Source organism: Eretmochelys imbricata, chromosome 10, assembly GCF_965152235.1.
Source record: "Eretmochelys imbricata isolate rEreImb1 chromosome 10, rEreImb1.hap1, whole genome shotgun sequence".
NCBI lineage: Eukaryota > Metazoa > Chordata > Testudines > Cheloniidae > Eretmochelys > Eretmochelys imbricata.
In genome coordinates this window covers 44,314,416-44,340,707 of record NC_135581.1, presented here as the reverse complement: position 1 = coordinate 44,340,707, position 26,292 = coordinate 44,314,416, and the positions used below count along the sequence as shown (strand labels likewise).

Below are 26,292 nucleotides of genomic sequence, written 5' to 3'. Positions count from 1 at the left end.
CTGTATGCAGATTTAAGGAAAGTCTGCCACAGATTAGAGTACCTGAATTCCAGCTCACCAATGCTCAAGCACTGACACTGCAGGAAACCAAATCAGCAATCAATTTTAGACTGATTGTTAACTTTTTGTACTTCCATCCTCCTGGCCAGCTCCCTGTGGATTCATACAGCTGAGTCACTGCTAGAACCATCCCAACTGCTGTTCGCTGGCAACACCTGCCCCTCCCAGCCAGGCTCTAGAGAGACAACCCAATGCTGAGCCCAGTGCATCTGCAGTCAGGATTTCCTGATTCTGATCACCCCTGGCTCAGTGCTGAAATGCCAGCTGCAGCACCAATGAGGGACTGGGGGCAGCCAGCTGGGAATCAATACCTGCATCACTGTAGTGCCAGAGATTACTGACAGGCACTAGACTGTTCACATGCTGTTCTCTGCCTTTGCTACACAAGGCATGGTTGGGCAATACCAGCTGACCATACCTGCTGGCCCCTCTGAAGGCTAGTGAGGGTCTCAAGTGGGGAAACACTCCCTATGCCCACCCCTCTCACAAACAGAAGAGAAGCCACTTCACACGGCGCTTCCCAAAGCGTTCCAGACCCAGTCTGAATCCCCCCAGCCCTACCTCCTGCAAAGCTTTTCATGGCAACTCCCTGGTCCTAGGGAGGGAGGGATGAGACTGCAGATGTGGGAGGTGCAGATGAACAATGGAACAGCTGCACGCTAATACCAGCATTTCACTTCTTGAGCCAAGCTATGCCATACCCACAGCAAGATAAGCCATGGTTGCCCATTCAAGTGCCACTTCTCCCGCTTCTCCATTCAGTCTCCCATTTCCCTCTGCTTGGTGCAGGATGCACAGCAGTTAGACTATGAGAACATAGCCAGCACATTCCACTGGGGTGGAGAGACTATAGTGACTGAAATGGTACTGCCAACAAATGGCTCCGGGTATATGAATATGGGTAGATTGCAAGTTTGCACATGGGCCAGTCTAGGCTCTGTCAAAACCAACTCCCTTTTTCTATATTGTGGGGCTTCTACCCCTCTAATCGATAGTGACTGGGTGGTAGGAGGAATGCAAGCCTTTGAGGCTTTAATTCTGTGTGCTCACCCTCAAACAGGGTATTTCACCACTGCAAGGTACTCAGCCCTTGCATCCAGGAGGCCTGCGTTCCTGAGCATGTTAGTATCACAAGTACTTAGTACTTTCCTGCCATCAGTTCCACTGATCTTTGCAATCCTATTAGTGAGGAACTCAGAAATATATGTGATGCACTACAGAGCTGTGGGTAGTTCAGTACCTTATTTGTGAAGGATGTGTTCTACAGACACCAAAATAATTAAGTGATCAGGAAGGTCATTGGAGTACCCCAGACTAGTTTCCAGTTGAATTTTCTATTGATTCAGAGGCTATTTTAAGCTGCACAATCTGAATTCATATGAAGTTTATAGTGGAGTTGTGATCTGTGTTGCATAAATATCCATTTTTATTTGCTGCTTCCTCAACATGCAATTCACAGTTAAGCCTTCCACAGAGCAATGTACCATTTCATCCCACTGAATAGCAGAGAGCTGCCATACAAGTAACAGTAGCTAGTGAGAATGGAGGCTTTGTCAAAACAGCCAGGCAGGATGTTGGCTGAGAAAACATCTGAGACGGCTATAGCTGATCATGTGGGGCTCAGAGCAGCAGCAGCAGCAAGAGGCTGTCACACAAAACTGCTTTGCACTGCCATTGTGCATCATGTCTTACACATTATGGCTGTAACAACACTAGGAAGTACTGTCAGACCTGGATGTTGTTGGCTTGGTTACAACTGCAAGGGTGCTGAGAGCCATTTAACGAAACTATAAACCCCGTATCTGATGGAAACCACTTCAATCCAATGGGTACAGCAGCACCCTCAGTTCCAGCACCTATGTACAACTATGCTGTTCACAGGGCCTTTGTTAAGCTTCCATAATCCAGATTCAGTACCCAGTTGCCTATCAGACACCTCCCAAAATGATCTATGCTATTAGTTATCCAAGGCAGCTGCTCCATTCAGCTCTGATTAAGAACTCAGATTTCCCCCACCACCATTTTGGAGGACCGAGAGATGGAAAGTCAGCCATCAGCTCTCTATTCCCAGCTTCACTGGAAAGGGCAAGACAGACAAGACATAAGCAAAGGTAGGACAAGATCAGGCACAACTGCTGCCTGGAAAGTACTATCCCTTGTTTGGTGCTATATGGAGCATTTATGGGTCACCAGGGGAAGCCAGATGGATTTTTTTTGAATTCGCACAGGACAGGAATCCAAGCCTACTGGAGTGCCAATGGCTCCTAGGAAAACCCTCAACAGGAACTTCTTTCCAGGGGTCTGTGCATACGCCTGTTTAATACTCATTGCTCCCTCCCCTACAGTGGCATATTGCTTCTGCAACGGTCACCTGACAAGTCCCACCCCCAGCCATGGGAGGAAGCCGCAGTGATGCACTTGCACCTCCAGGAGGCCTGCTCTGGGTAACATGCAGATCAGTTTTGCAGTATCTGAAGTGACATTTGGTGCTGCCCCTGGCAGACTGTGACCCACTGCTACAACCAAGTGACAGGTGTTAGTGGGAAGGAAGACATGCTCCTACCAATTGTGAGCTTTGGCATGACGCTTGTGAGCGGAACAGCCTGCAACACTTTACATCCTGCTCAGGGAAGGTAGCAGTGGTCACTTACACTCTTCCAGAACTACCCCAGAATGGCCACCCACGTGAAGAGTGCAAGACACTGCAACCCACATTCCTATCAGCACCTGCAACATGCCTGGGGCCTTCTAGGTCACCCCCATCAATGCACAAAGATGCACTAGCCTTTTAACAAAGCAGCAGGTTGCTTCTATAAAAAGGAGGAGTTTCTGTAGCAACCAGGCTGAACTTGTGCAAACTCTGCTGAAGCAGGAGATATTTCCATGGACTGATACATTCACTGAAGTAACACCATCTGTGAGATTGTTCTCTCCAGATCTTTATTATAAGGACCTGAAAGATGAGTCCCCATTCCCCCTCTTGCTCCCTACTTGACTACACCACAAGGATGCCACTAAATCCTGGTCTAGAAAACTGAGGGGTACAGCATTACTCTTCACTTCAGTTTCTATAGATAATACCAGGCTTTAGAACAGTGCTCAGATCTAGAGCACTCCATACTGCTGATGCTGAGCTAGACCCAGCTGAAAGCCAGGGTGAACAGCATTTGGAAGGGCAAAACAAGAAGCCAATACTTTGCTGCCATGCCCTCACTCTGCTATTGGGGAGAGACTAACTTACAGACCAAGTGCCATTCTCCATTTTCAAACTAAAACAAAGCAGCATGTTCTGGGGAGAGTCCCTCCTAGCCCTTTTACAGAGCTGGGAACCTTCTGGTTGAGTTTGGTACTTGGAGCTCAGTCTGCACCCCTACCACACCCCATTTGCAGAGTGTGGGCAGCAGACCCAGTGAGTGCAAGAGCCTAAGCTTGTGTGCTACAGCAGCATTTGCTGCCAGGCAGGGGGTTCTTCTGCAAGCATGCAGCCCCCTCCCTGTACAGAGACAGCTTTCTGCCGGCACAACCTATTTTGCCCAGGTAGCAATTTGCCAGTTGATTTATCTGGAGTGGAGTGAGTTTAACGCCACTTCCACACTGCATTGTAGGTGTTTAACTCAATCTTCAAATACATCCTAACCTACTTGGAAGGAAGGTATGAGCAGTTTTTAATAAAGCCTCTTGCCCATCAGCACATTAATCCCTCCCCAGACATCACAGGATCAGGAGAAGCCTGGGTATTTGTAAGTTAAGTTTCCTGTTTTTCCAGCCAAGACTGGAATAGTTGCAGAACACTAAGAACCAAAACCTCCCCTTATTCTGTCCCCCTGAACTCACCACCCCATTACACTCAGAGCATTTATAAGGCTAAGAGAATCCCTCAACCAGTCAATCTGCTCCTGTAACAGCCACTTCTCTGGGCAATAGCTTCACATTTTAAAAAAGCAAATAATCAACAACTGTTGCTGTGTGCCAGCAGAAAGCAACTCACCAGACTGTGTGCTGGTCTGTGCTGCAGTATCCGAATCCTGGGTGCTCCATGGTCTGTCCCACCCAGTCAGGTTGAGAGATTGCAGGCCAAGGCACAGGTCGTTTGTGTCCGGGAGCCCACGGGGAGACTCTTGAGCAGAGTTGGGGAAAAGCATCCTGCTTGCCACTGCTCCTTCAGAGTCCTGGAAGTCTGCTCAGGTGGAACAAACACAAGCTGAAGAGTTCAGGAATTTTTAGGAGGAGTTTTCCACAGCTTCAAGCCAGATCCTGCCCTATGATGAAGCCACTGAGACTAACAACTTCACCCCAAAGCGGAAGACTGCCATTTGTCCAGGAACCAGCCCCCTCCCTCCTCTGCCCCCCCTCCACCTTCCTATCCTGTCTGCATTACTGACTGGGCCAGCATGTGATCAGGCTGCTGATGCTTACTGTGCTAACAGTGACGTCACTCAGGCATGCAACATAACCGCATCATTTATTACAAAATAAAGGTATAGAGGAGAGATTTCCCCTGAAAGACGAGACAGCATGCAGAAAGGAAAAGGCACAGCTACAGTACATCAAGGGAGGCAGCCAGCACAAATAAGCCGTGAGCTACAGCACAGTGGAAAAGAGGATCGAGACAGCAATCCTCAGCAGCGGCAACAGCTCTGACCCACTAGTTTAGTGCTATCCAGCTCTCCTGTCCCTGCCCCTCCCCCTCCACCCACAAACCCAAAAACACTTTAGTCCTGGACAGGCTCCAGACCCGATTCAGCCACCCAACGCAAAGCTTCACAATTCTGCTAGCATAATCTATTTGCTTCAACTTGGCCATTGAGCCTCCCTGACTCTGCATTGTTTACTATTCAATAATATGGATAACCTTCAAAAAAATCCTCAGTAATAGGAAGAGAAGTGCATTATATTGCAGACCAGTCTGAGCCTACATGTCACACTAGGAAAAACTTGGCCAGGCAGAGCAGAATTCCCAGTTCACATTTAGACAGGAATTTTCATGGCTCACTGACCTTCTATCCCTCCCCACCCCACTGCCCCCCCATGGGGGGTGGGTGTCCTCCAGCCAGAGCTATTAAAGATGCTGGATTCCTGCCTTAGTTTAGGTGTCTGTGCCAGCATGCTAGAGAGAAAGGCAGACAGTTTAGCACGAGAATGCCAGTTTGATGCAGGATCTGGGGGCTGATTAAGCCACAAGATGCTCAGCTACCTTACTCAAAACATGAGTCACTCAGGGCATTTGTAAGCCAGCTCCCAAGCAGAAGGACAGTCTCCTCCATGCTGTCCCCATACCCCCCACCATTGCATGGCATGCAATGAACACCCCACCCCCTCACTCTTCAGCAGGGTGCTGCAGTGACTCCTGCTTGCCACATTTGTCACATGTAACTGTAGCTACCCCACGCATCACTACCAGTCTGGAACTCAGCTCTGTGACCTCCCTTCTGGCCCCACAGCAGAATCCCAAGTGATTTACTGGTCTACATGCCTAGCACAGCTCCAGATGCTGACACCAGTCAAATACCTTAAGGTAGAACCAGGTTTGTGCTACAGCAGAAGATGGACCCTACCTAACCCTCAGATTGGGAACCCCAAAGTTTCCTAACACATACAGTATGATGATCCCTGGGAAGTCTGGGACCTGCAGGTCAGAGAGAATAGGACATGGTAATGCTGCAGCCACACCTGCTGACAGCCAGCACTCTGTCCCCACCACCCTCATGACTAAGGCCTACACACACTGTACACTTTTTAAAAAAACTGATTGTCAGACTAGTACAGCCTTTAGTGTAGACACAATGGTGTCAAGGTGCTTATTACTGGCAGGGCTAGTAGCCCTGCCTATAATGGGAAGTTTGGTGCAACCTTAATGAGGCCATTCTCAGTTATCTGTAACTTTGCCAAATTGTAACCATTTGGGCTGAAAGTTTTGTGCCATGTGTCAGCCTCCACAGAAATTTCCCCAAAGATCAGCCTAAGCATTCATCTGTTTCCAAGAGTGAGGTTAGGGAAAAAAGCAGAACTTTACCATGGAAAAAACAGGAGATTTCTTTGAAATGCTCTAGCATCCCCATGCTTTGGAGCAGGGACCTGGAATTTGGCAAAAGGCACATCCCTGATCCAAAGGCTGCTGTAGATCCATCCATATGACAAACCTTTCAAAACTGTTTGCACATGCTGAGAAGAGGCTTCAGGGATTTGATAAACAAGATTCCATCCTGCACATGCTCCAGTCTCTCAGCCCCTAGTGCTGATCAAGCACATGGCACTGGCCAGGGGTGAAGGCTCTCCCTGTAATGGCTGCTCTGGGCCAGGGCAGGGCTGGCCACTGGAACAGAGAGCAAGAAGCCCCTCTGTTACCCTCAGCTGACATCCAGGCAGTCATTTGATTCAAGGCAGGGGGAACGGAGATCAGATGGGGGAGACTGGGACAAGGAGCCAGGGGAATTGGGGCCAGATTAGATGAGAAAACTGAGGGAGACTAGGAGTTAGTGGGGATGGTAATGTGGGGTGGGCAGGGACTGGGAACAGAGGTAGGGCACATGGAAGGACTAGGAACTGGCTGGGCAAGGAGACTAGGAGTGGGGTAGTTTGGAGCAGTGAGACCAGCTTACTGGGCAAGCAGACTGGGATTGAAAGCCTGATAAGTGGCGACTAAGTGGGAAGAATAGGGCTAGGACTAAACTGGGGTGGGGAAAAAAACTCGTACCAGTAAAAGGGGTATGGGCACAAAGGGGTCAACTGGAGGCAATGGGCAGAAGAGCACATTTCCCCCCCCAAGGACCTGGAATGGAACCAAAGTTCTCAAGTCTCAGCATTCCTCTGCTGCCAGCAAATACCTGGCAAGGTGACCCTTCCACCTCTAGTGCTGCTCCATGCAGAGGACGTACTATTTCTGCCAGTTACTCTGTTCCCTCAACTGGCGGACGTCTGTCTATGGATCCAAAGGTTCCAACCCAGCTTGGGACCCATAGGGTGTCAATAAGACAAAATTTGAGTTTTTAAACAATTAACTGAATCCAGTCCAGGTCACAAAAGCTATCTGAGAACACTGCCAAGTCAAGCACTCAGGAGTTCAGAAATGCCAGAATTCAGGTGCAGCCTTAATTCATGTATGTATTACAACAGTCTCATCACATTACACCATTTTCGACAGGACCCTGCCTCATTCACTGCATGGAGTCCAGCTGCTGTGGGGACAGGTCAGGGCTGTTAGTGAAGGTGCCTGTAGGATCCCTGCCTCATTAGTCAAGGAAGTTGGAGGTGAGTAGTGAGTGAGGCAGGTGATTGCAGAAAGGAGGGTGTGACAGGGCATGCATGCCCCACACTGGGATTGCAGGGGTTAACCCCTCACTATGGGCTGAGGAAGCCATGCCCTCATGGACCTACTGGGCATGCTCAGAGAGCAAACCCAGTATAAGAGGAAGCAGCCTGGCTCAGTCTGGGCAGACCACTGTAGGGGAACGTGGTGTGCTGCTGGCCCCTCTGAAGGGCTGTGAGCACCCTACAATGTGGAGGCCAGCCAGCTGACAGCAACCCTCAACCCCCAGACACTGGACAAAACTGAGGGAGAAGGAACTGAGGGAACTAGGAAGCCATGAGATGCAGAGAAGTGGGCAGGAAATAACCCAGAGAGTTAATGGACAACAGGAGGCTAGCTTGGTGTGTTTCGGCCAGATCCCTGCCATCAAGAGTGCCCTGGGTTGGGACCTGGTGGAGAGGGTGGGCCTGGGTCCCCCATCCTGGCCACTGTCCCCTGAGGTGGCAGCCCATCCTGACAGTGAGACTGGCTACACAGCCCCAAGGGTGTGCAGGCACAGCCATGGGCCTGACCTGTGACAGAGGGTCTCATGATTAAGGCAGTTAAATGCTCCTGAGGAATTCAATTCTACCCCTGCCTCATCCACAGAATTCCTATGTAAAGCTGGGCATGTCACTTAAAACTTCACAGGGGGGTCACAAAGTGTTCCTCATTTTCTGGGTGCCCAATTTAAAACCTTTGGTTTGATTTACACATGTGCTGACCACTCTTGGCTGGCAAATGAATTCAAATGGGAGCTGTGCTGTCAACATAATTAAGTGCTATATAATGCTAAGGATTCTGAAACAAAATCAGGTTGTAAGGGGTCTCAAATTGGGCACCCTGGATCAGTAGGTACTTCTGACCTTAACTTGGGCAATAGGGATCCCACCACTCAACTCACAGGAACATTTGTGAAGCTTCATACTGAGATGAGAACCACAGAAGAGCCCACGAGGAAATAATTCTGTCTTTAGAGCAGGGTTTGACTAGCATGCAGTATGAGGCCTAGGATTATGCTGAACAGTGAGAACAAAGTACATAGCTACTCCTTCACTGAGCACTATCCATTCTGTGCACTGACTGAAACGTGACCTGTGACTGTGCTGAGGACTATCATGAGGCATATGCATAAGGGGACTGAGCTGAAGTTGCAGAGGCAAACTGGCATTTCTTAACTTTTGAGTACTTGCCTTTGCAAGCTGCATGATCTTCATGTAGTTTTTGCATGCAATACTGGTACAACTTACTCCCCTTCCTGCACAGGTATAAGCTACACCAAAGATAAACTTATGTTCTACCTATAGCCACACTAGGGTATGGAACTACTTTGACTCTAGTAGTATAGTTAGAGGTGCAACTTGTTTCAGATGAGGCCTGACAGTCTTTAAACTTAGTCATGATGCTGTATTAAAGACACTTTCCAGGCAATTCAGTTAGTTCCCACAGCAACCATAACTCAGCTCTCATGATCACGCAACATTTCTACATATGCTGTTTATGGGAGTGCCATAGCCCAAGTCTGTGGGAACCATCTTTCTACTGATGACTTGCACTTTAAAAACCACTACAGTGACTAACTTGTCCTGACCTCCAGGTTTAATAGAAGGAAAGAGGGCAATATGCATTAGAACAGTGATCAACCTTTCCAGAATACTGTACCCCTTTCAGGAGTCTGATTAGTCTTGTGTGCCCCCAAGTTTCACTTAAACTACTTGCTTACAAAAGTCAGACAAAAATACAGATGTGTCACAGCACACTATTACTGAAAGGCTTACTATCTCATTTACCGTATTTATATTCCAATTGACTTTATACTGAAAAGTACAATTATAAACAAGTCATTGTCTGTATGAAATTTTAGTTTGTACTGACTTTGCTGGTGCTTTTTATGTAGCCTATTGTAAAACTAGGCAACTATCTAGATGAGTTGATGTACCTACTGGAAGACCTCTGCATACCCCAGGCTGAGAACCACAACATTAGACAGCACATTCAAGTCAGACTCTGCACACTCTAGTTCATGTCATACTGGCCTAAACTAAACACCCTACAGACCACAAGACATTTTCAGCAGAAAGGCTGCCAGTAATTAACATTTCTAATGGCATCTTAAGGTGACCTGCAAAGGAAGGAATGAGTTCATGTCCTCCTTGCTATAATGAGAAAGGCCTGAGACACTCCAAATTTATTTTTAAGCCTGGCAATTCAGGTCATCTACAGCTTTCCTGCATCCATTCACTATGGGTGAATAGACAATTAGCATGACACAAACATGCTTTACTTTTAAGAGGGTCCCAGCTTTGCAGAAGATAGGTACAGGTCATGCAGGAAGATGCTAGATAATACAATTTCCAGAATCTGCTTGAGAACACTACCTCCCTAGCTTTCCAGTATGCAGCCTTCTAGTAAGATTTAGGTAAGACCTAATGTAGGAAAGACCTTTTTTGTTCCTTGAAGTTGTATAAATCTGTCACTCAGATCAGTTAGACAAACCCTAGCTGCTGCCTCCACACTCAGCGCAGTCTTGCAAAGTGCACTCCTGCATCCCTGCCAAGTTTAGCTTTCAAGCCCAGTGACCCCATAAAGCACAGAAGTCAAGTGAACATTCAAATCCAAAGGTACAGGATGCATCTTTAGCTAACCCCCCATTACAATGCCCCTCATTTCACAGAAGGCAAGACGTTTCAGGGTCTTTGTAAGACCCTGTGGTTTAGATCCATGTTGGTCCTTAGATGCCACATTGCAATGCCCAACACCCTGCCGCCTAGCAAAATCCACAGCCTCAAGTTTGGCTTTAGGCTCCCTAGACACTGCATGAGCGCACTTGCACCTAAGAACAGAACTCACAGAAGCCAGCAAGCTGAGTGCAGAGCAACCTAAGCTAGCCAATAGGAAATGGGGGTGGCCTAACCCCACACTTCAGAGGAAGTCAGGTGCCTTCAGGTTTGCACCACTGTAGTGCTTCACTGTAGACAGGACCTACATTACCAGGAGTAAGTCTCCTGCTGACACAGGTAATCCATCTCCCCGATTTTCCAGTGATGACCAGGCCTAGGACTGGGCATCTCCCTCTGCTCTGATTCAGCCATGCATTCTACTAGAGAGAATAAGTCAGACCCAGGTCCAAGCCCCTGCTCCCCATCAGGCTGAGGAGGAAAGTGAACCAGGCCTCACATCCTGACTGAGTGCTCTAGCCACTGGGTTAAGAATTATCAGAGCCACCTCATTGGATGGCAGTGTTTTTAGAGAGGCATGAGGCATGCCTTCATGAGACCTACACCCACTTCACAGCTAAGTACCAGGACTGAGGGGACTGTGTGCATGTCTAGCAGCAGTTTAGATGCCAGGGGACTAAGCATCTGCAGGGTTTGATGGCAGCTGGGCAGGGGTTTTGAGTATCTGAATTTTGGACCCAGGTACTTAAATCCCTTTGTGGCTCTAGCTCTGAGCATATGTTTCTTTACCTCCTCATGGTTGGCATTAGGTGGAAGATTTTAGGCCACTGAATGAGAATTCACTTGCTAAAGGGTTTCTGCCCATAATGAAACTGAACTGGAGTTAAGGCTGTTAGTGTCTAAGGTCTTTGAGAATTCACATTTACCACACTAAGGGCTTGTCTACACAATTAGTTCGTGGCAAGCTGCAGCATGAATCCATCCTGCACTAGCCAGCCACTGCATGGACCCTCCTGACACATTAACAGCTCATTAACTCACTTTAAATCAAGTCCTCACTGAAATGGGATTAAGTCAAAGCACATTAACAAATGCAGCAGGGTCCTCATGGACAGCCTGTAGCAGGCTAGTGTAGGGTGGATTCACACCCCAGTTTCCCCATGAACTGTAGACAAGCCCTTAAAGAACATGGAATCTTTGAGATCTATTGTTTGTAGATAGTGGGTCTTTCTGCCCACTGCAGCCAGGGAACAGGCAAGAAACCCTGAAGGCTTTCAGTTAAGTGTTGCTTTTCCCATAATCTGAGGGTATGTCATGTCTACACAGCAAAAAACCCCACAGCTGGCCAGTGCAACTCTGGCTGTGGGGCTGCTTCATTGCTTGTAGATGTCCAGGCTTGGGCTGGAGCCCTGGCTCTGGGACCCTTTGGGGGTAGGAGTCCCTTGGCCTTGAAGTCTACACAGCAATTAAATAGCCCTGCAGCCCAAGCCTGAGTCGGCTGGCACAGGGCAGTCATGGGGTTCTCTTTACTGGGTAGACATACTCTGAGTAGTGCCAAAACTTGACATTTAATGGTGTATTAACTGCTTCAGAGCCAGTGGGGGAGTATACCTTGTTTGTGATTAACTCTGAAAGGCCAATGATTAATGACAATTTCAAGAACCACAGAGGGGAAAGGCATTCTTTGTTCCTGGCCTCTGCAGCAGGAGGAAGTAGGAGTTAGACTCCACAGGATATACTTGCCTAGATCATACACAAATCCATTTCACTGACAGAGCTAGAACTTCCTACTACAGCAGCGATCAGGAAACCACTGCAGGAGAACCTAAAGTCTGCACCAGCAAGAGGAGCAATTCCAGCTAACACAGCTGCTGCAAGAGCACTACACAATCCAAACATACTAGAAGGCTAACATTACCAGCTCAGGTTTCAGAGTAACAGCAGTGTTAGTCTGTATTCGCAAAAAGAAAAGGAGTACTTGTGGCACCTTAGAGACTAACCAATTTGAGCATGAGCTTTCGTGAGCTACAGCTCACTTCATCGGATGCATACTGTGGAAACTGCAGAAGACATTATATACACAGAGACCATGAATCAATACCTCCTCCCACCCCACTCTCCTGCTGGTAATAGCTTATCTAAAGTGATCATCAAGGTGGGCCATTTCCAGCACAAATCCAGGTTCTCTCACCCTCCCCCCCCTCCCAAAAACCAGCTCAGCTGGTGGAGAAGAGGCTATCATCTCAGTGCCTGCCTACACCAGGGGTATGATTTTTAAATTGCACCAACATGTCATGCATTAATTGGTCAGTGTAGAACCAGCTAGTGCACACTGCAGGTAATACATTAAAGCGCACTAGGGAACCTTTAGTGCACACCAGCAGCATCCACACAGATCTTTTAATATGCAACATGTTAACTTACTTTAGAAGCTACTCCCACACTTTAGACAAGCCTTAAGACTTACTACATGACCCAGAGTTGAGGGGGATCTGCTTCCCATCACTGATGAGTCAGATTTGATGGAGACCCACTTTAATGAGTTGCTGGAAACAGCTACTGAAGTCCACACAGAAAGTCACCCTTTAAAGTCTGACATCTGAGATGCTATGCATCTCCTCCCATGCAGGTGTAACAATTCTCAGCTTTCCTGATGTTGGCCCAGTTGCAGGTTAAGTCACAAGTTATTTTCTATTGTTGAATCTTACCTGTGCCTGAACTAGGATATCCATGTTATACCCTGCAGAACTATGGTTAAGGCTTCAAGATAGTTCTGTATTTTGGGGCACTGCTTCTGACCCCAACATGCTGGAGAAGTATTCAGGAGCCCAAACTCAAAGGTGCAAGTGAAGAAATCTATTCCACCTGGCATTTTAGTTGAATATTTCCCTGTGGTTGCAGACTGAACAAGGTGGGGAATGGTATGAGTTGTGATCATGCTATGTGGTGATGTGTGGTGTTTTTAAAAAGCTTTTAATTTTTGTGACTGCTAGAACCACCTTAAAATGAAAGCTTGGATCCTGCAGAATGACCCTTATGGGCTGGATCAACAATTCTTGTGTGGTAGGCATCTGAATCCTCTGCCTTAAGGAGTAGCACTATGCCCCATTACAAATTCCAGACCCTCAGAACAGGGGTTTAATTTGAGATAGTGGGAAGTGTACTTTCTTCTCCCCCCAAAACAAGAGTTGCTTAAGGCATTCTCCTTATGCTCAGGGAAATGGTCTTGTGGGTATGACACTGACTGGAATTCAGGAGATCTGGGTTAAATTCCTGGCTCTGCCTTTGAGAAGTCACTTCATCTCAGTTCCTCAATTCCCCATCTGTAGAATGAGGATAAATACTTCTGCTCCAATCCTTAATCTCAGCTGTTTAGACTTAACGCTCTTTGGAGAAGGGACTGTCTCCTAGCACACAGGTCCCCCAATGCCATTATATTTCCAAAATGCCACCTTTGAGACCAAGCACAGGCTGCAAACTAAAAGGCAAACGTTCAGGAGTGTTATACTTGCAAGTGCAGTGTTAGAGGCTGCCAGACAGGTTCTACAGCTAGAGCAAGTGTTACCAGCAACCAATATAATGCTGTATTGGACATCTGAGTAACCTGGATTGTTAGTGAAGCTGAGCTCTGGGCAACTTCTGGAGCAATTCATTAAATCTATGAAACATTACTAGGGACAACCCCATAAGACTCAGCTGTTTAATCTTAACCAGTGTTAAGACAACCACAAAGAAAATAGTGACCTTTTAAAAGGCTGACATACTGTTCGGCTTAGTATGGAGCATTCAGTCCCACTGGTATTAGTTTTTCCTTCATGTCAAACAACTTCTTGAGAGTCTGAATGACTCTCCAGCCATATAAACTACATCAGTCAATTGAAAGCTTAAAGCTTTATCTGCAGGACCACCAAGCTTATAGCGTTGTTCCCTTTCTTGTGTCTGTACATCTTTCCACTCTTGAAGTGAAGGATCTTTACATGCATTTGTGCACTTCCTCAATTGCACTAGACAATTATTTAAGTATTAGTGAAAAGGGTCCAAGCCTCTACAAATCTTTATTCTACATTGAGTGTAATCCTTTTACACATGCTGAAAGGGGCATCTTAAACTAAAACTGAAGCACAAACAAAATCCAGGATGAGCTGAGGAAGTCAATGGAGATAACTAGCAACAGAAATTAAAGCATGAATGATTCCCCTACTGGGTTAAGTCCTTTTCCTAACTGTTTTCCAGGAGCGTAAGTTAGATAAAAACTGTAGAACTATTAAAGCTACATTAATTTACAGTTGCACAGTTAAGCTCTCAGGTGAGGAATGCCATACTTGAGAATGCATGCAGAACCATAATGCTGCCCTTTATTCATGTGAATTATGTACAGCATTTAGTTATACAACTACACTATAGGACTGCACAGTGAGTGAGGAACAGTTCCTGCAGGATCCTGCCTTGTTCAGTCCTTAAGAGTTTGGACAAAGCAGCTAGGACTACATTCTTCAAGAAACAGTAAGTGATCTTGATCCTACTGCAACTGCACAGGGGCAGAATTAGAATCACGTGGACAACATGAGTTTTGGCATTCTTGACTAGTGATTAATTGTACAACATTAATGCGGTTAAATTTTCTAGCTTAAGGAAGTATCATTAACAGATACTGATTAGACCCCACCATTTAATGCCCTGTCCCCATGCAAGTACACTCACTGATACAGGACTCTACATTTTCCAAAATATGGAAACTCCTGGTGCACTGAGAGCAAGTGTTCTAATATAAACTAGATAAGGCAGGGCTCCTTCAGCAAAAGCATCTTCCCCTTTGCCAAGAGGAGAGATGTAACTGAAGCTGCCCATGCTTGTGAAGGGGCCGCACCATCAATAAAAACTGACTTAAGTGGTGATAGCTTGGGTCTTGTGGCCCTCTGATGTTCTGGCCCCACCACATCCAAGATGGCCTCCTGCAGAAACCTTAGGAAGCTACACTCTATAAATCTTCTTGATGCTACTGATTAGTCATGTTTTTAATTTATTAGGGTTTTTAATCCCTACACCAGTCCTGCAACGTTTTCATCCTCTGTACTTAAGTGAGCTGCAACCTTATTTCAAGGAACAAGGATTTTAGCCTCCTGTTGCAGAGAATGAGATCTGATCTTGACAGACTGGTCTCAGCTGGTTTTAGAGAGACCCCTTAAATATTTTTATTCTCTCATTCAGCTAGTGTTATGGCTTTTGCCAATCCAAGAACCACTTTGGAAAGAGAAGCCAGCGAAGAGCACAACATACTGTGCAAGACAGAACAAGACTGCATACATATTGTAATTACAGTGCTTGGAATGGCAGTCTCTTCAGTCACATATGAAGTCTGATATTTTAAGACCAGCATATCAATCAAGGCAAACTTATGCCAAAGTCTCATAGTTTGCCCTTGTATGTGTCATGAAGGCTCTCCACAAGGATAATCTGGAACTCAAATGTGACTGAGTAACAGACATGCCTATTAGACAAAAGCTGCCCAGTTAGTTTCCTAGCGTACACCATCCTATGGCAACTGTGCTCCACACTGACTGGAGAGTAGGATACATCCATAACCATACCCACTCCTCCTGAAATAGAAGACTTGGATCCACTGGCTGAAAGGACCCAGGAGAGGTTTACTAGCAGCAGGCTGAATGAATAGAGGGACTCCTTCTCTTTGGGGCTTGCAAGCATAAGCCGAGTCTTCACTAGGAGCATTTTCCTAGTATAGCTATATTGGCAAAATTTTACTGAAGACAAGGCCTGAGGCCAGATCTACACTACAGACCTATATTGGTATAATTAAATCACCTCAGGGGTGTGAAATCCACATCCCTGAGTGATGTAGTTATACTGACCTTAACCCCCAAGTAGATCACACTATGCTGACAGGTGAGCTTCTCCTATTGACACAGCCACCACCTCTTGGGGAGATGGATTAACTACACCAATGGGAGAAGCTGTGTCAATGTAGTGTCTTCACTGAAGGGTTGCAGTGGTGTGGCTGCTCTGCTGTACACAAAGATAAGCCCTAAGAAAGTGTTTAAACATCAAAGTAGGACACAATCCAAAATAAGTCTTGCACCAAGCAGATTTGCAAAAGGTGACAGTTTAGTTGTTTCAGTGCAAGTTGTGTGTAAACCAGAATGAAGACCCTGACCAGCCCTCCAGCAGGAAAAGAGACTTGACCCTTTTTGATATTTCTATGGTAGAAACAAGCTGCTGAAAGAGACTCAGGCTCTTACGCATCACAGGGCTGCACACAGATCTGCAGTGGTTTCCTTCACAAACCATCTTTATTATGCTCCCCACTTGCTAGTACTCTTCAAAGAGACATTAAAAAATACCAAGCAAGACAGGTTTACATATTACTTCCAGCTATGGAATCCCTGTATTGCAACCATCTGACATTGCTCTGTGCTCATAGGAGCACAAACCAGCCAATTCACCTGGCAAAAGGTCACGTCTTCCTTTTGTGATGGGTGTCGTGCAGACTCCACTGAAATCCAGAGAGTTATCCAGCATGGCATTTATTCTGCGGAAGATATCTGCATTGCTGCAAGTAGAGAGAGCAGGTGCATCAGGGCTATCCCAGCAGTCTTTGGTGGTCCTCCCAATATCTTCCTTCTAGGCAGAAAGTGAAAAGTGTTAGTGCCTAGCCATGCTAATTAGATGTTAGCTGGCCTACTTTGAACAAGGTATGATTTTTACAGCCACAGTTTGGTTTTAAGTTCAATACTTGGTTACTTTTACCTTTAGGCCTCTACACTTAGAGCCACATCTCAGTATAGTTCCTTTGTATCAAAGGAAGAGGGCCAAGAGCATGGGTTAGCAAGCTTTTGTTAGTATAAAGAATGACCAGTGAAATCAGAACACCCCTCCTCAAGTCTTACCCTGTTCTGTAAAAGACAACCTAGTCAAGCAGTGTCTTGCCTGGGGCTGCACAAGTCAGCAGCATAACAGATATGGGACTCAGTTCTGATCTTCCAGTCCTATGATCAGATCACAACAGCTACTGAGAACCCTTTCAGTACTGATGTGCAAGAGGCCACCTAGCTCTGGTTTGACAAGGTCCTGGAATTTTGCATATCCAGAGTACAGATACATTTGAGCCAATATAGGATTTCCAAACACACCATCTTGAACACAGTTACCCTTCTGTAGTTTGTCTGCACTGCACAGTCTGGGGGTGGGGGTTGCCCATAGGTAACACTTTCTTCATTGCTTTGACGACACACACACAGTGGTCATAGTCTGACCCACCAGTCTAGATGGTACCTGTATAAACACTTGTTTCTTCTGAAGAGATTGTGTAGAAGCACCTACAGTGGCTGGACACTTACTTGCTAGAGGGGCAGGAAAAGAAACCTTGGACATTTTGGGGTGCAGCAAAGCTCACATGCCTTGTCTGTAGTGGTGCCCCCAAGGCTAGCCATGCCCCACTAACATTAACCACAACCATCCTTGCCCACATTAGCAGCAAATTTCTGTTGATCGCAGTTAGCATTTAACATACTGCATTGAGTCAGACTCTGCCTAGGCCTCCCCCTAGCTGCTGGGGAAGGAGAACCTCACTTGATTTTCACTATTAGGTATGGAGCTCTGGACACAGCAATTCCAGGTACTATGGCCCAACTCAGCAATCAGAGCAGTGGGGTTAGTGAGAAAGCCACCCTCTTGCAAAAAAAAAAGGTGGTGACAACACCTGCTTTTGAGAGGTACCATGAAGTCTACAGGAATGATTTCACTTAGAGGGAAGTGGGAGGGAGCACTTGTGATCCTGGCAGACCAGGTGCTAGCTCCTGCCAAGGTCCCCATGTCTCAGCTGAATACTGAAATACAGAGCTGGAACCAGTCTGGCTCACCTGTTAAAATAGGTATTAGAATTATATGAATGTGTTTAGACTTTATGGAATGCTTGTGAAATGCTGCATATATTAATTACATTTATAACATTGTATTGTAAGGTAATGTTCATACATTTGCATTGTAAGCCTCTAACCGTAAATCAGACAGCAGAGAGGCATTAACTAGCATGAAATGCTGGCCTCCTACAAAAGGCGTTATGCCTTGTCCAACTAGGAAGGCCCATCGACAGATGAGTGGAACATTAGAGGTCTCACACACAGGAGACTTGCAAGCGAATTCATCCAATTGATGTAGTTTGCAGCTCAAAGTCAGAGGGAGGAAAGGAACAAAAACCCTTACCAAGGAGGAACTATACCATTATTGCTTAGACTCTGGGGGCAAGGTTTTCTAGGCATAAGCAAGAGAATGCCAATGATGAGCCTGGGTTAGCCTTAAGAGCACACAAAGCTCACTTATTACTGAAGTTTTTAGTACCTTTTGAAACTGAAGATTTTAACTCATTTGTCTGTTTACACTTGCTTTAACCTTTTAAGCCAGAGGTTCACAAACTCTGGTCCGTGACCTCCATTCAGGTGGTCTGCACATAGTTCCCTCTAAGGTGCACGCCTGGTCAGCCACATGAGAGAATGAAGGGCCACCCACCTAATTAGTGGAGCCATGCAACTTTCCTCAGCTCAGGGGGAGAGGGCACATCATTGCATAGAAAGGTAAGACTACGGATATTAAATATGAGTTGTGCGCTTTTATTTGTAGAACAAAAAATGTTAATCATTAAGGTTTTTTATATAGCACATTCATCCAAAGTGCTTTATAATAGTTAGCTAATGGTACAAAAAACATCTGGAAAGATTAAGTGGTCTGCTGAGGGTCTCAGCAATTTGAGTGGTCCACACACACCAAAGTTTGAGAACTGCTGTTTTAAGCAACTCATTTTCTTTTCCTATTTAATAAACCTATAGACAGTTTGTTATAGGATTGGCTACAAGTGTAGTGTATGGTGAGATTTAAGGTTCAACTGACCTGGGGTAAGTGACTGGCCCTTTGGGACTTGCAGTAACCTGACTTGCTTCATGGTGTAAGGGACCATTGCAAAGATAGAGCCACCTGGGTGGTGAGACAGATCGGGGTACCCAACAGGACTGTCTGACTCCATGTTAAGGCTGATAGCACCTGAGGAGTTGATGCCTGGTAAGTGGTTGGTGAAATGTATGTCCAGAACTCACAGCCAATTTGGTGCTTGCATGCTGGTTCTTAAGTCTGTCCTGAGGTTGGTACTCATGCTCTTTAGCCACTGCAGAGCAACAGGACAGCACTGGGAGCTAGTCCCCTGCCCATCACTCCAGTCAGCAGCTATTAACTGGAATGACAGCCAAAGTAAGCCGAGCATTAGCCTGATTTTAGGGAGGAAAAGCATAACTAAGTGTTGGTCTTTTCCTGTCCTCCCAGAAGCCCTGCCTCATGGTGACCCTCTAGAAGAGGGAAGGGAGAGCAATGTACTCCCTGGCACCATCCCAGAGTGTTAGCACTACGTTCTCAAGCCTCTGCTGACCCAGGAGCAAGATGCCACACTTTGTGCTGTACTATTGGGTTGGGGACACCTGCCCCACTCATCCAACTGAAGTGCCAATGCAGCCAAGAGCTGTGCTCCTGTGGGTGTCTGTGTAAGTCCCATGCACAGGCACACAAAAGTTATCACTGATGGAGTCTTGCAGGGAAGGTTTAAAACAGGGGCAGGAAAATACAATTCCTGCAGTCCTGACCCCTGGAATGGCAAAGGAGTCATTTTCACTGTGCAACCTTGGATTCCGCAGCCTTTAACAAGCTGGCTACAATGCTCGATTCCTAGGACGAGAACAGAACACACAACAACTGCAGCAAAGCTGATACAGGCCAGGCTGTTGAAGCTACCAGCCATTAAATCTCCTCCCATGAAATGAAGGAAAACATTCTGCTCTGTTTAAGACGGAACATGTGCTTGGTCAATATGTACCGACTTAGAATTATGCAAAAGTCAAATTTCTCTTCAGGAATCTTGGACACAGCCTGTATCCACAAAAACCAACAAGGAGTCCAGTGGCACCTTAAAGACTAAGATTTGTTTGGGCATAAGCTTTTGTCTTATGCCCAAATAAATCTGTTTTTAAGGTGCCACTGGACTCCTTGTTGGTTTTGTGGATACAGACTAACACTGATACCCCCTGATACCTGACATACATAATCTCCTTTATTCATAACCAGCGGTTGCAGTCTCACTACAACGCTTGTATGGGAAGGAAGGCTTGTATGCCAGAAATGCTGCTATCAGCACAAAATCAAGCAAAGACTGAATAGACAGTTGCTGGGCTGGTTTTATTTTTAGAAGCCTTGTTAAAGTTCTCCTGTAAGTGAATGTAACTGCCATACTGGGCCAGACCAAAGGTCCATCAAGCCCAGTATCCTGTCCTCTGAGAGTGGCCAATGGCAGGAGCCCCAAAGGAAATGGACAGGTTATCAAGTGTTCCATGCCCTGTCACCAAATCACAGCTTCTGGCAAACAGAGGCTAGGGACACCATTCCTGCCCATCCTGGCTAATAGCTATTGATGGACCTATCTTCCATGAATCTAGCTCCCTTTTGAACCCTGTTATAGTACTGGCTTTCACAACACCCTCTGGCAAGGTGTTCCAGAGGTTGACAGTTCATTGCAAGAAAAAATACTGTGTTTGTTTTAAACCTGTTACCTATTAATTTCATTTGGTGGCCCCTTGTTCTTGTATTATGAGAAGGAGTAAACACTTCCTTATTTACTTTCTCTATACCACACATGATTTTACAGACCTCTGATATCCCCACTTAGTTGCCTCTTTTCCCAAGCTGAAAAGTCCCAGTCTTACTACTCTCCTCAAATGGAAGCTGTTCTATACCCCTAATAATTTTTATAGCCCTTCTGAACCTTTTCCAATTCCTCATATATACACACACGCACAGCTACCACTGGCTCAGAAGGCAGGATCCACCTGGCAGGTGTGAATCAGAAAGTCTTTACAACTTTATCCTAAACCCAAGTACATAGCCCATGTTCCTCAGTCCATCCACTGGCTCCAGCACCAGTGTTTTTGCACCTGTTTAAACATATTTAGCTTTATCAGTACAACTTTCTCAGTTTTCTTTACTTCCTAGTTCCAAGGGCAGTTATAACTTTGAAAACTTTCAAGCCTTAATGTTTCTTCTAGTTTTTAGATTAGAAATTGAGGTATTCTGTACCCTGAATAACTATGATACCTGAGAACTTGTGGATTTGTCAAATCCTGCTGTGTCATCAGGTAGAAGCTAGGCAAATGATGGAACAGATTTTAGTGATAGTTTTAAGTGTTAACACCTATTTAACGCCAGTGCAGCTGACAGCTCCACTGTTCCCAAGGAAAGGTGCTTGACCATGCTTTCTCTCCCAAATTAAAGACCTTGAATTTGACTCAATCTATGGAGTAGAATAAAACCTACTCCCTACTTTTATCTCTAGTGATACAGAGACTAGGGAGCTCTGGGAAAGGACAGTAGGAAAGCAGGGAACCATGTTAAGGCTAGTCAGGCTTAACTAATGTGGGAAGTTCAGAAGCTGCCATGGGAGGAAGCATGCAGAAGGCCATTCTGCAGGGCTCTTTACAGTGTCAGGCCTGGTCTACACCAGGAAATTAAGCTGATATAACTACATTCCTCAGGGGTGTGCAAAATCCATATCCCAAAGCAATGCAGTTAAACTGACCTAATCCTTGGTTTAGACAGGAGAATTCTCCCGTGAACCTAGATACCGCCTCCCAGGGAGGTGGAGTACCTACACAGACAGGAGAATCCCTGGCATCAGCATAAGTAGTCTCTTCACTGATGCACTACAGCACTGCTGCTGTAGTGCTAGTGTAGACAACCTCTCAGTAAAGCAGCTTCCATGCTGATTTGAGTGGCAATTTGGAACAGCAAAAAGCAGAACCAACTCAACTTCTAAGCCTTTGTACAAAAGTAGCAAAAAAGGGTACTTCCTCCTTAGATGTCACCTTCAAGATTCAAGTTCAGCTAGAATGGATTTACAATGATCTGATCTGAGGTAGCTTTACTAAGGTCTTGTCTACACTTAAAATATTACAGTGGCTCATCTGTATCACTGTAGTGCTTCACAGGTAGCTAGACACTACCTACACTGAGATGGTTCTCCTGTTGGTGTAGGTAATCCACCTCCTCAAGAGGCAGCAGCTGGGTCAATCAACCTAGTACAGTCTACACCACGGTTCAACCAGTAAAGCTACATCTCAAGGGTGTGGATTTCTCACACCCCATGAGCTGTAACTATACGGATTACAATTCTAGTGTAGACCAGGCCTATACACCAGAGTGATATATGCAGAGTCACAAGAAGATCTATTTGTTCAAATCCATAATATGAATATTGCTTTAATCTCCCAGACACAAGCCTACATTACTTAAGTCACATGGTCATCTCAAGTGAGAGCTTGACATCAACACTTTGGTTCCAGGGAAGCTGTGCCAGAAATCCTTGCCCTGCAGCCCACAAGCCTTCCTGTAAAAGGTAGACTGTTCATATCTTGCCCACATTGCATCTCCCTTGACTCCTCCCACCTCAAATATTTGAAACATGGCCTTGATTCATGGGCAGAAGAGACTTCCACTCAGTATATTGATACTATGGTGATGGGTACTCCAGAAATGTGATGTAAAGTCGCATGCAAATTAGATATATCCTTCTAGATCTTGGTAGCATAAAGACCACACATTACTAGCACAAGTGGTTTACTAGTTAGTGAAGACTAGCCAACAAAGAGGTAAGATTCAAATCACTGCAGTGGATGCTGCCACAAGCTTTGGTACAATACCTTCATCTCTGCTTCCTTGGTCAAGTGATACTGGGCTACTCCGACTAAAGCATCAGTGCAGAAGGTCTGGAGAACCAGCTCCAACAAGCAGCATCTGTGCTGATGCAGGATGAAGTGACAGCATGGAGAACTGTTGAAGCATTAGTCTTTGCAGAGAGGGGTCTTTCTGTACTGGGTTGTCTCCAACTGATTGTGCAGAACCAAAATTACTACATAAAAGGGTGACCAGATATGGTTTAAACAAGCTAGTGCAAGGATGTGTTTAGTTTACCAGAAGCATGAGCAGCCTCACTCATAGCCAAGAACATACGTATTTAGACATATGAAGCTCCCTGAAGCGCCTACACACAGCTACTACTGAAAGAGGAAACAGGATGGGCTAGAGTGACATAGCAGGAGGGAAGCTGGATCACTGGCTCAGTCTTGAGGGATGGTGAGAGGAAGGGTTTTCACTGAACCCAGAGATGAGTAGCAGGGATTCATGATAGACAATGGAAGCGACGACTCAGAAGATTAGTCTGAGGACATGAACCAATGAGCCAGAGGTAAGGCCCAGCATGAGTTAGTGACCAAAGGGAGTTACCATCTGCCAGCTGTGAGGCTTCAGAAGTGAAGTGGACACTTCTGGTCTCTTATGAGTTCCAATTGGATTTTAACTGGCTTTTTCAGCTGAGACCACATTTCAAGAGGCCCAGTGAGACTGAACTCTCTTCTTGCGCTGAGTGGGGTCTCACTTGGGGCTGAAGTATGCTGATGTTTTTGATGAAATTTGCGGATGATACTAAACTGGGAGGAGTGGTAGATACGCTGGAGGGGAGGGATAGGATACAGAAGGACCTAGACAAATTGGAGGATTGGGCCAAAAGAAATCTGATGAGGTTCAATAAGGATAAGTACAGGGTCCTGCACTTAGGATGGAAGAATCCAATGCACCGCTACAGACTAGGGACCGAATGGCTAGGCAGCAGTTCTGCAGAAAAGGACCTAGGGGTGACAGTGGACGAGAAGCTGGATATGAGTCAGCAGTGTGCCCTTGTTGCCAAGAAAGCCAATGGCATTTTGGGATGTATAAGTAGGGGCATAGCGAGCAGATCGAGGGACGTGATCGTTCCCCTCTATTCGACATTGGTGAGGCCTCATCTGGAGTACTGTGTCCAGTTTTGGGCCCCACACTACAAGAAGGATGTGGATAAATTGGAGAGAGTCCAGCGAAGGGCAACAAAAATGATTAGGGGTCTGGAACACATGACTTATGAGGAGAGGCTGAGGGAGCTGGGATTGTTTAGCCTGCAGAAGAGAAGAATGAGGGGGATTTGATAGCTGCTTTCAACTACCTGAAAGGGGGTTCCAAAGAGGATGGCTCTAGACTGTTCTCAATGGTAGCAGATGACAGAACGAGGAGTAATGGTCTCAAGTTGCAGTGGGGGAGGTTTAAATTGGATATTAGGAAAAACTTTTTCACTAAGAGGGTGGTGAAACACTGGAATGCGTTACCTAGGGAGGTGGTAGAATCTCCTTCCTTAGAGGTTTTTAAGGTCAGGCTTGACAAAGCCCTGGCTGGGATGATTTAACTGGGAATTGGTCCTGCTTCGAGCAGGGGGTTGGACTAGATGACCTTCAGGGGTCCCTTCCAACCCTGATATTCTATGATTCTATGTATGGGGGTACTTTCCAGTAATGCTGCTCATGCTGGACTTAGAATCATAGAATATCAGGGTTGGAAGGGACCTCAGGAGGTCATCTAGTCCAACCCCCTGCTCAAAGCAGGACCAATCCCCAATTTTTGCCCCATATCCCTAAATGGCCCCTTCAAGGATTGAACTCACAACCCTGGGTTTAGCAGGCCAAAGCTCAAACCACTGAGCTATCCCTCCCCCCCAACTTCCCTTAACCAAAGCTCTCAGCCCTGGAGCCTGAGCCAGCTCCATCTAAGCTTGCTGGAAAAACTTTTTTTTAGAATGTAACATGAAGTTTTCATGTGGGATTTGAACAGTGTAAGGAAGTCAAACATGGGTGGTCATCCAGGGTAGTTTAGGCAAAACCAAGTTCTAGATTAGGTCCTTACCTGGTCTAGAATAGTGAGGTTTGTTTCTGCTTACCAAGCAAACTTAAGCCTCTTCCACACAAGGAACATTTTGTAGTAGCTTCCCACTGGTGCTAACCTGGGTTCCGTTCCATCACTGGCTGTGATGTCAAGAATCCTAGTACAGACAAGCTGGATTCTGAAATGGGGCTTGAAATGCCAAGGCCTGGCCTACACTGCAAGAGCTATGCCAGTATAACTAGATAGGTAAGGTTGATTTTTTTTAAAAAAGCAAGCCTTGGTGTGAATGCAGGTGCCTTACACTGGTACAGCTCATTTCCCTTTCTAAACAGGAGTAAGCTATATCATATACACTTATACTGTGTAACTGCATGCACACCAGGGTTTTTGCTGCTTTAACTACACTCCAATGGCCCTAGACCAAATGGTGCCCCAGGTGAGGAGTATTTTTGGCCTCTGCCCCTCCCTACCTTTTGTTAAACTTTTGCATATATTATTTTTAATTAAATTGGTAGCCCATTTCATAAGTTCAATATACAATTTGCATGCATGGTTTATCCCTATCATAAGACAATAAATTTCCATGCTAGGATTTGTGCATCTGATTTATTTGGGCCATATATAAGCAACTAAATATTGTTTCCTCTAAGCTTATCACTAACAATAAAAACAGCACCCCAAGCCCAGTACCCCTCAAGCCCTGCACTTCAGTCAGTTGTCTGTCACCTGCCCCTAAATCCAGCCCTGACTACACTGACAGTTAAAGCAGCAAAATAAGTTCATGTAGACAAGCCCTAAGCTGTCTAACTCCACGTAAAATACCTGGAGTCTCAATGCTCCAAATGCCAGTGGAGAAGAACTGGTGAGGGAAATCTTGCAATCTAGTCAAGACAGGCCCTTAGAAAATGCTTTGTCTAGAAACAGCTGGTCAGAACAATCTCAGAACCACTGTCAGAGAACATTGCTTTTGAGATGAAACACTTCACGCAATTGTGTTGCTTTTGCCAAAGTTTTGCTTTAAAAAAATGGAAAGTTCTGATGTCAAAACATCCCATTTGCTATTTTTTAGAGCGAAGTATTTTGACTTTGTTTTGAAGCCACCTGTTTTGAATTTTGTATTTCATTAATAAAAGTAGAATCCAAGATATGCAGTTTTGATTTTGCCAAACATTGAAACACCACATTTTGATCAACCCAAAGTGATGTTTCCAGAATTTTCTCCTTAAGAATTTCAAAATTTTGGGGTTTGGTCCTAATTAGACCATCACAAAACCTCGATCTCAAAGTCCTCTGCACAGCTCTAACTGGAACCATACTGGTTTCAAATGTAGAGTGCCAGGGAGCAGACACCCCCAGGTGCAGCAAGTTTCAGTGCTGTAAAGCCCCAGTGTAGACAGTGCACCAGCACTGGTAGCTACGCCCCTTGTGGAGGTGGGTTTTTTTCTCTCCAGAGCATTGGGAGAGCTCTCTCCCAGTGCTCTGCTG

General features: G+C 45.8%; 1 protein-coding gene across 2 annotated transcripts in view; it reads right to left on the bottom strand.

Moving 5' to 3' along the window:
• The window catches only part of CPEB1 (cytoplasmic polyadenylation element binding protein 1), an 81,975-nt gene that overhangs the window by 47,126 nt on the left and 8,557 nt on the right, over positions 1–26,292 (bottom strand). For both annotated transcript variants that reach the window (XM_077827963.1, XM_077827964.1), the window contains exons 2-3: positions 16,482–16,659; positions 4,049–4,237 (exon numbers count right to left, since the gene is read on the bottom strand). In XM_077827963.1, coding sequence (XP_077684089.1) covers positions 4,049–4,237; positions 16,482–16,659 — 367 coding nt within the window. The remainder of the gene's footprint in view (positions 1–4,048; positions 4,238–16,481; positions 16,660–26,292) is intronic.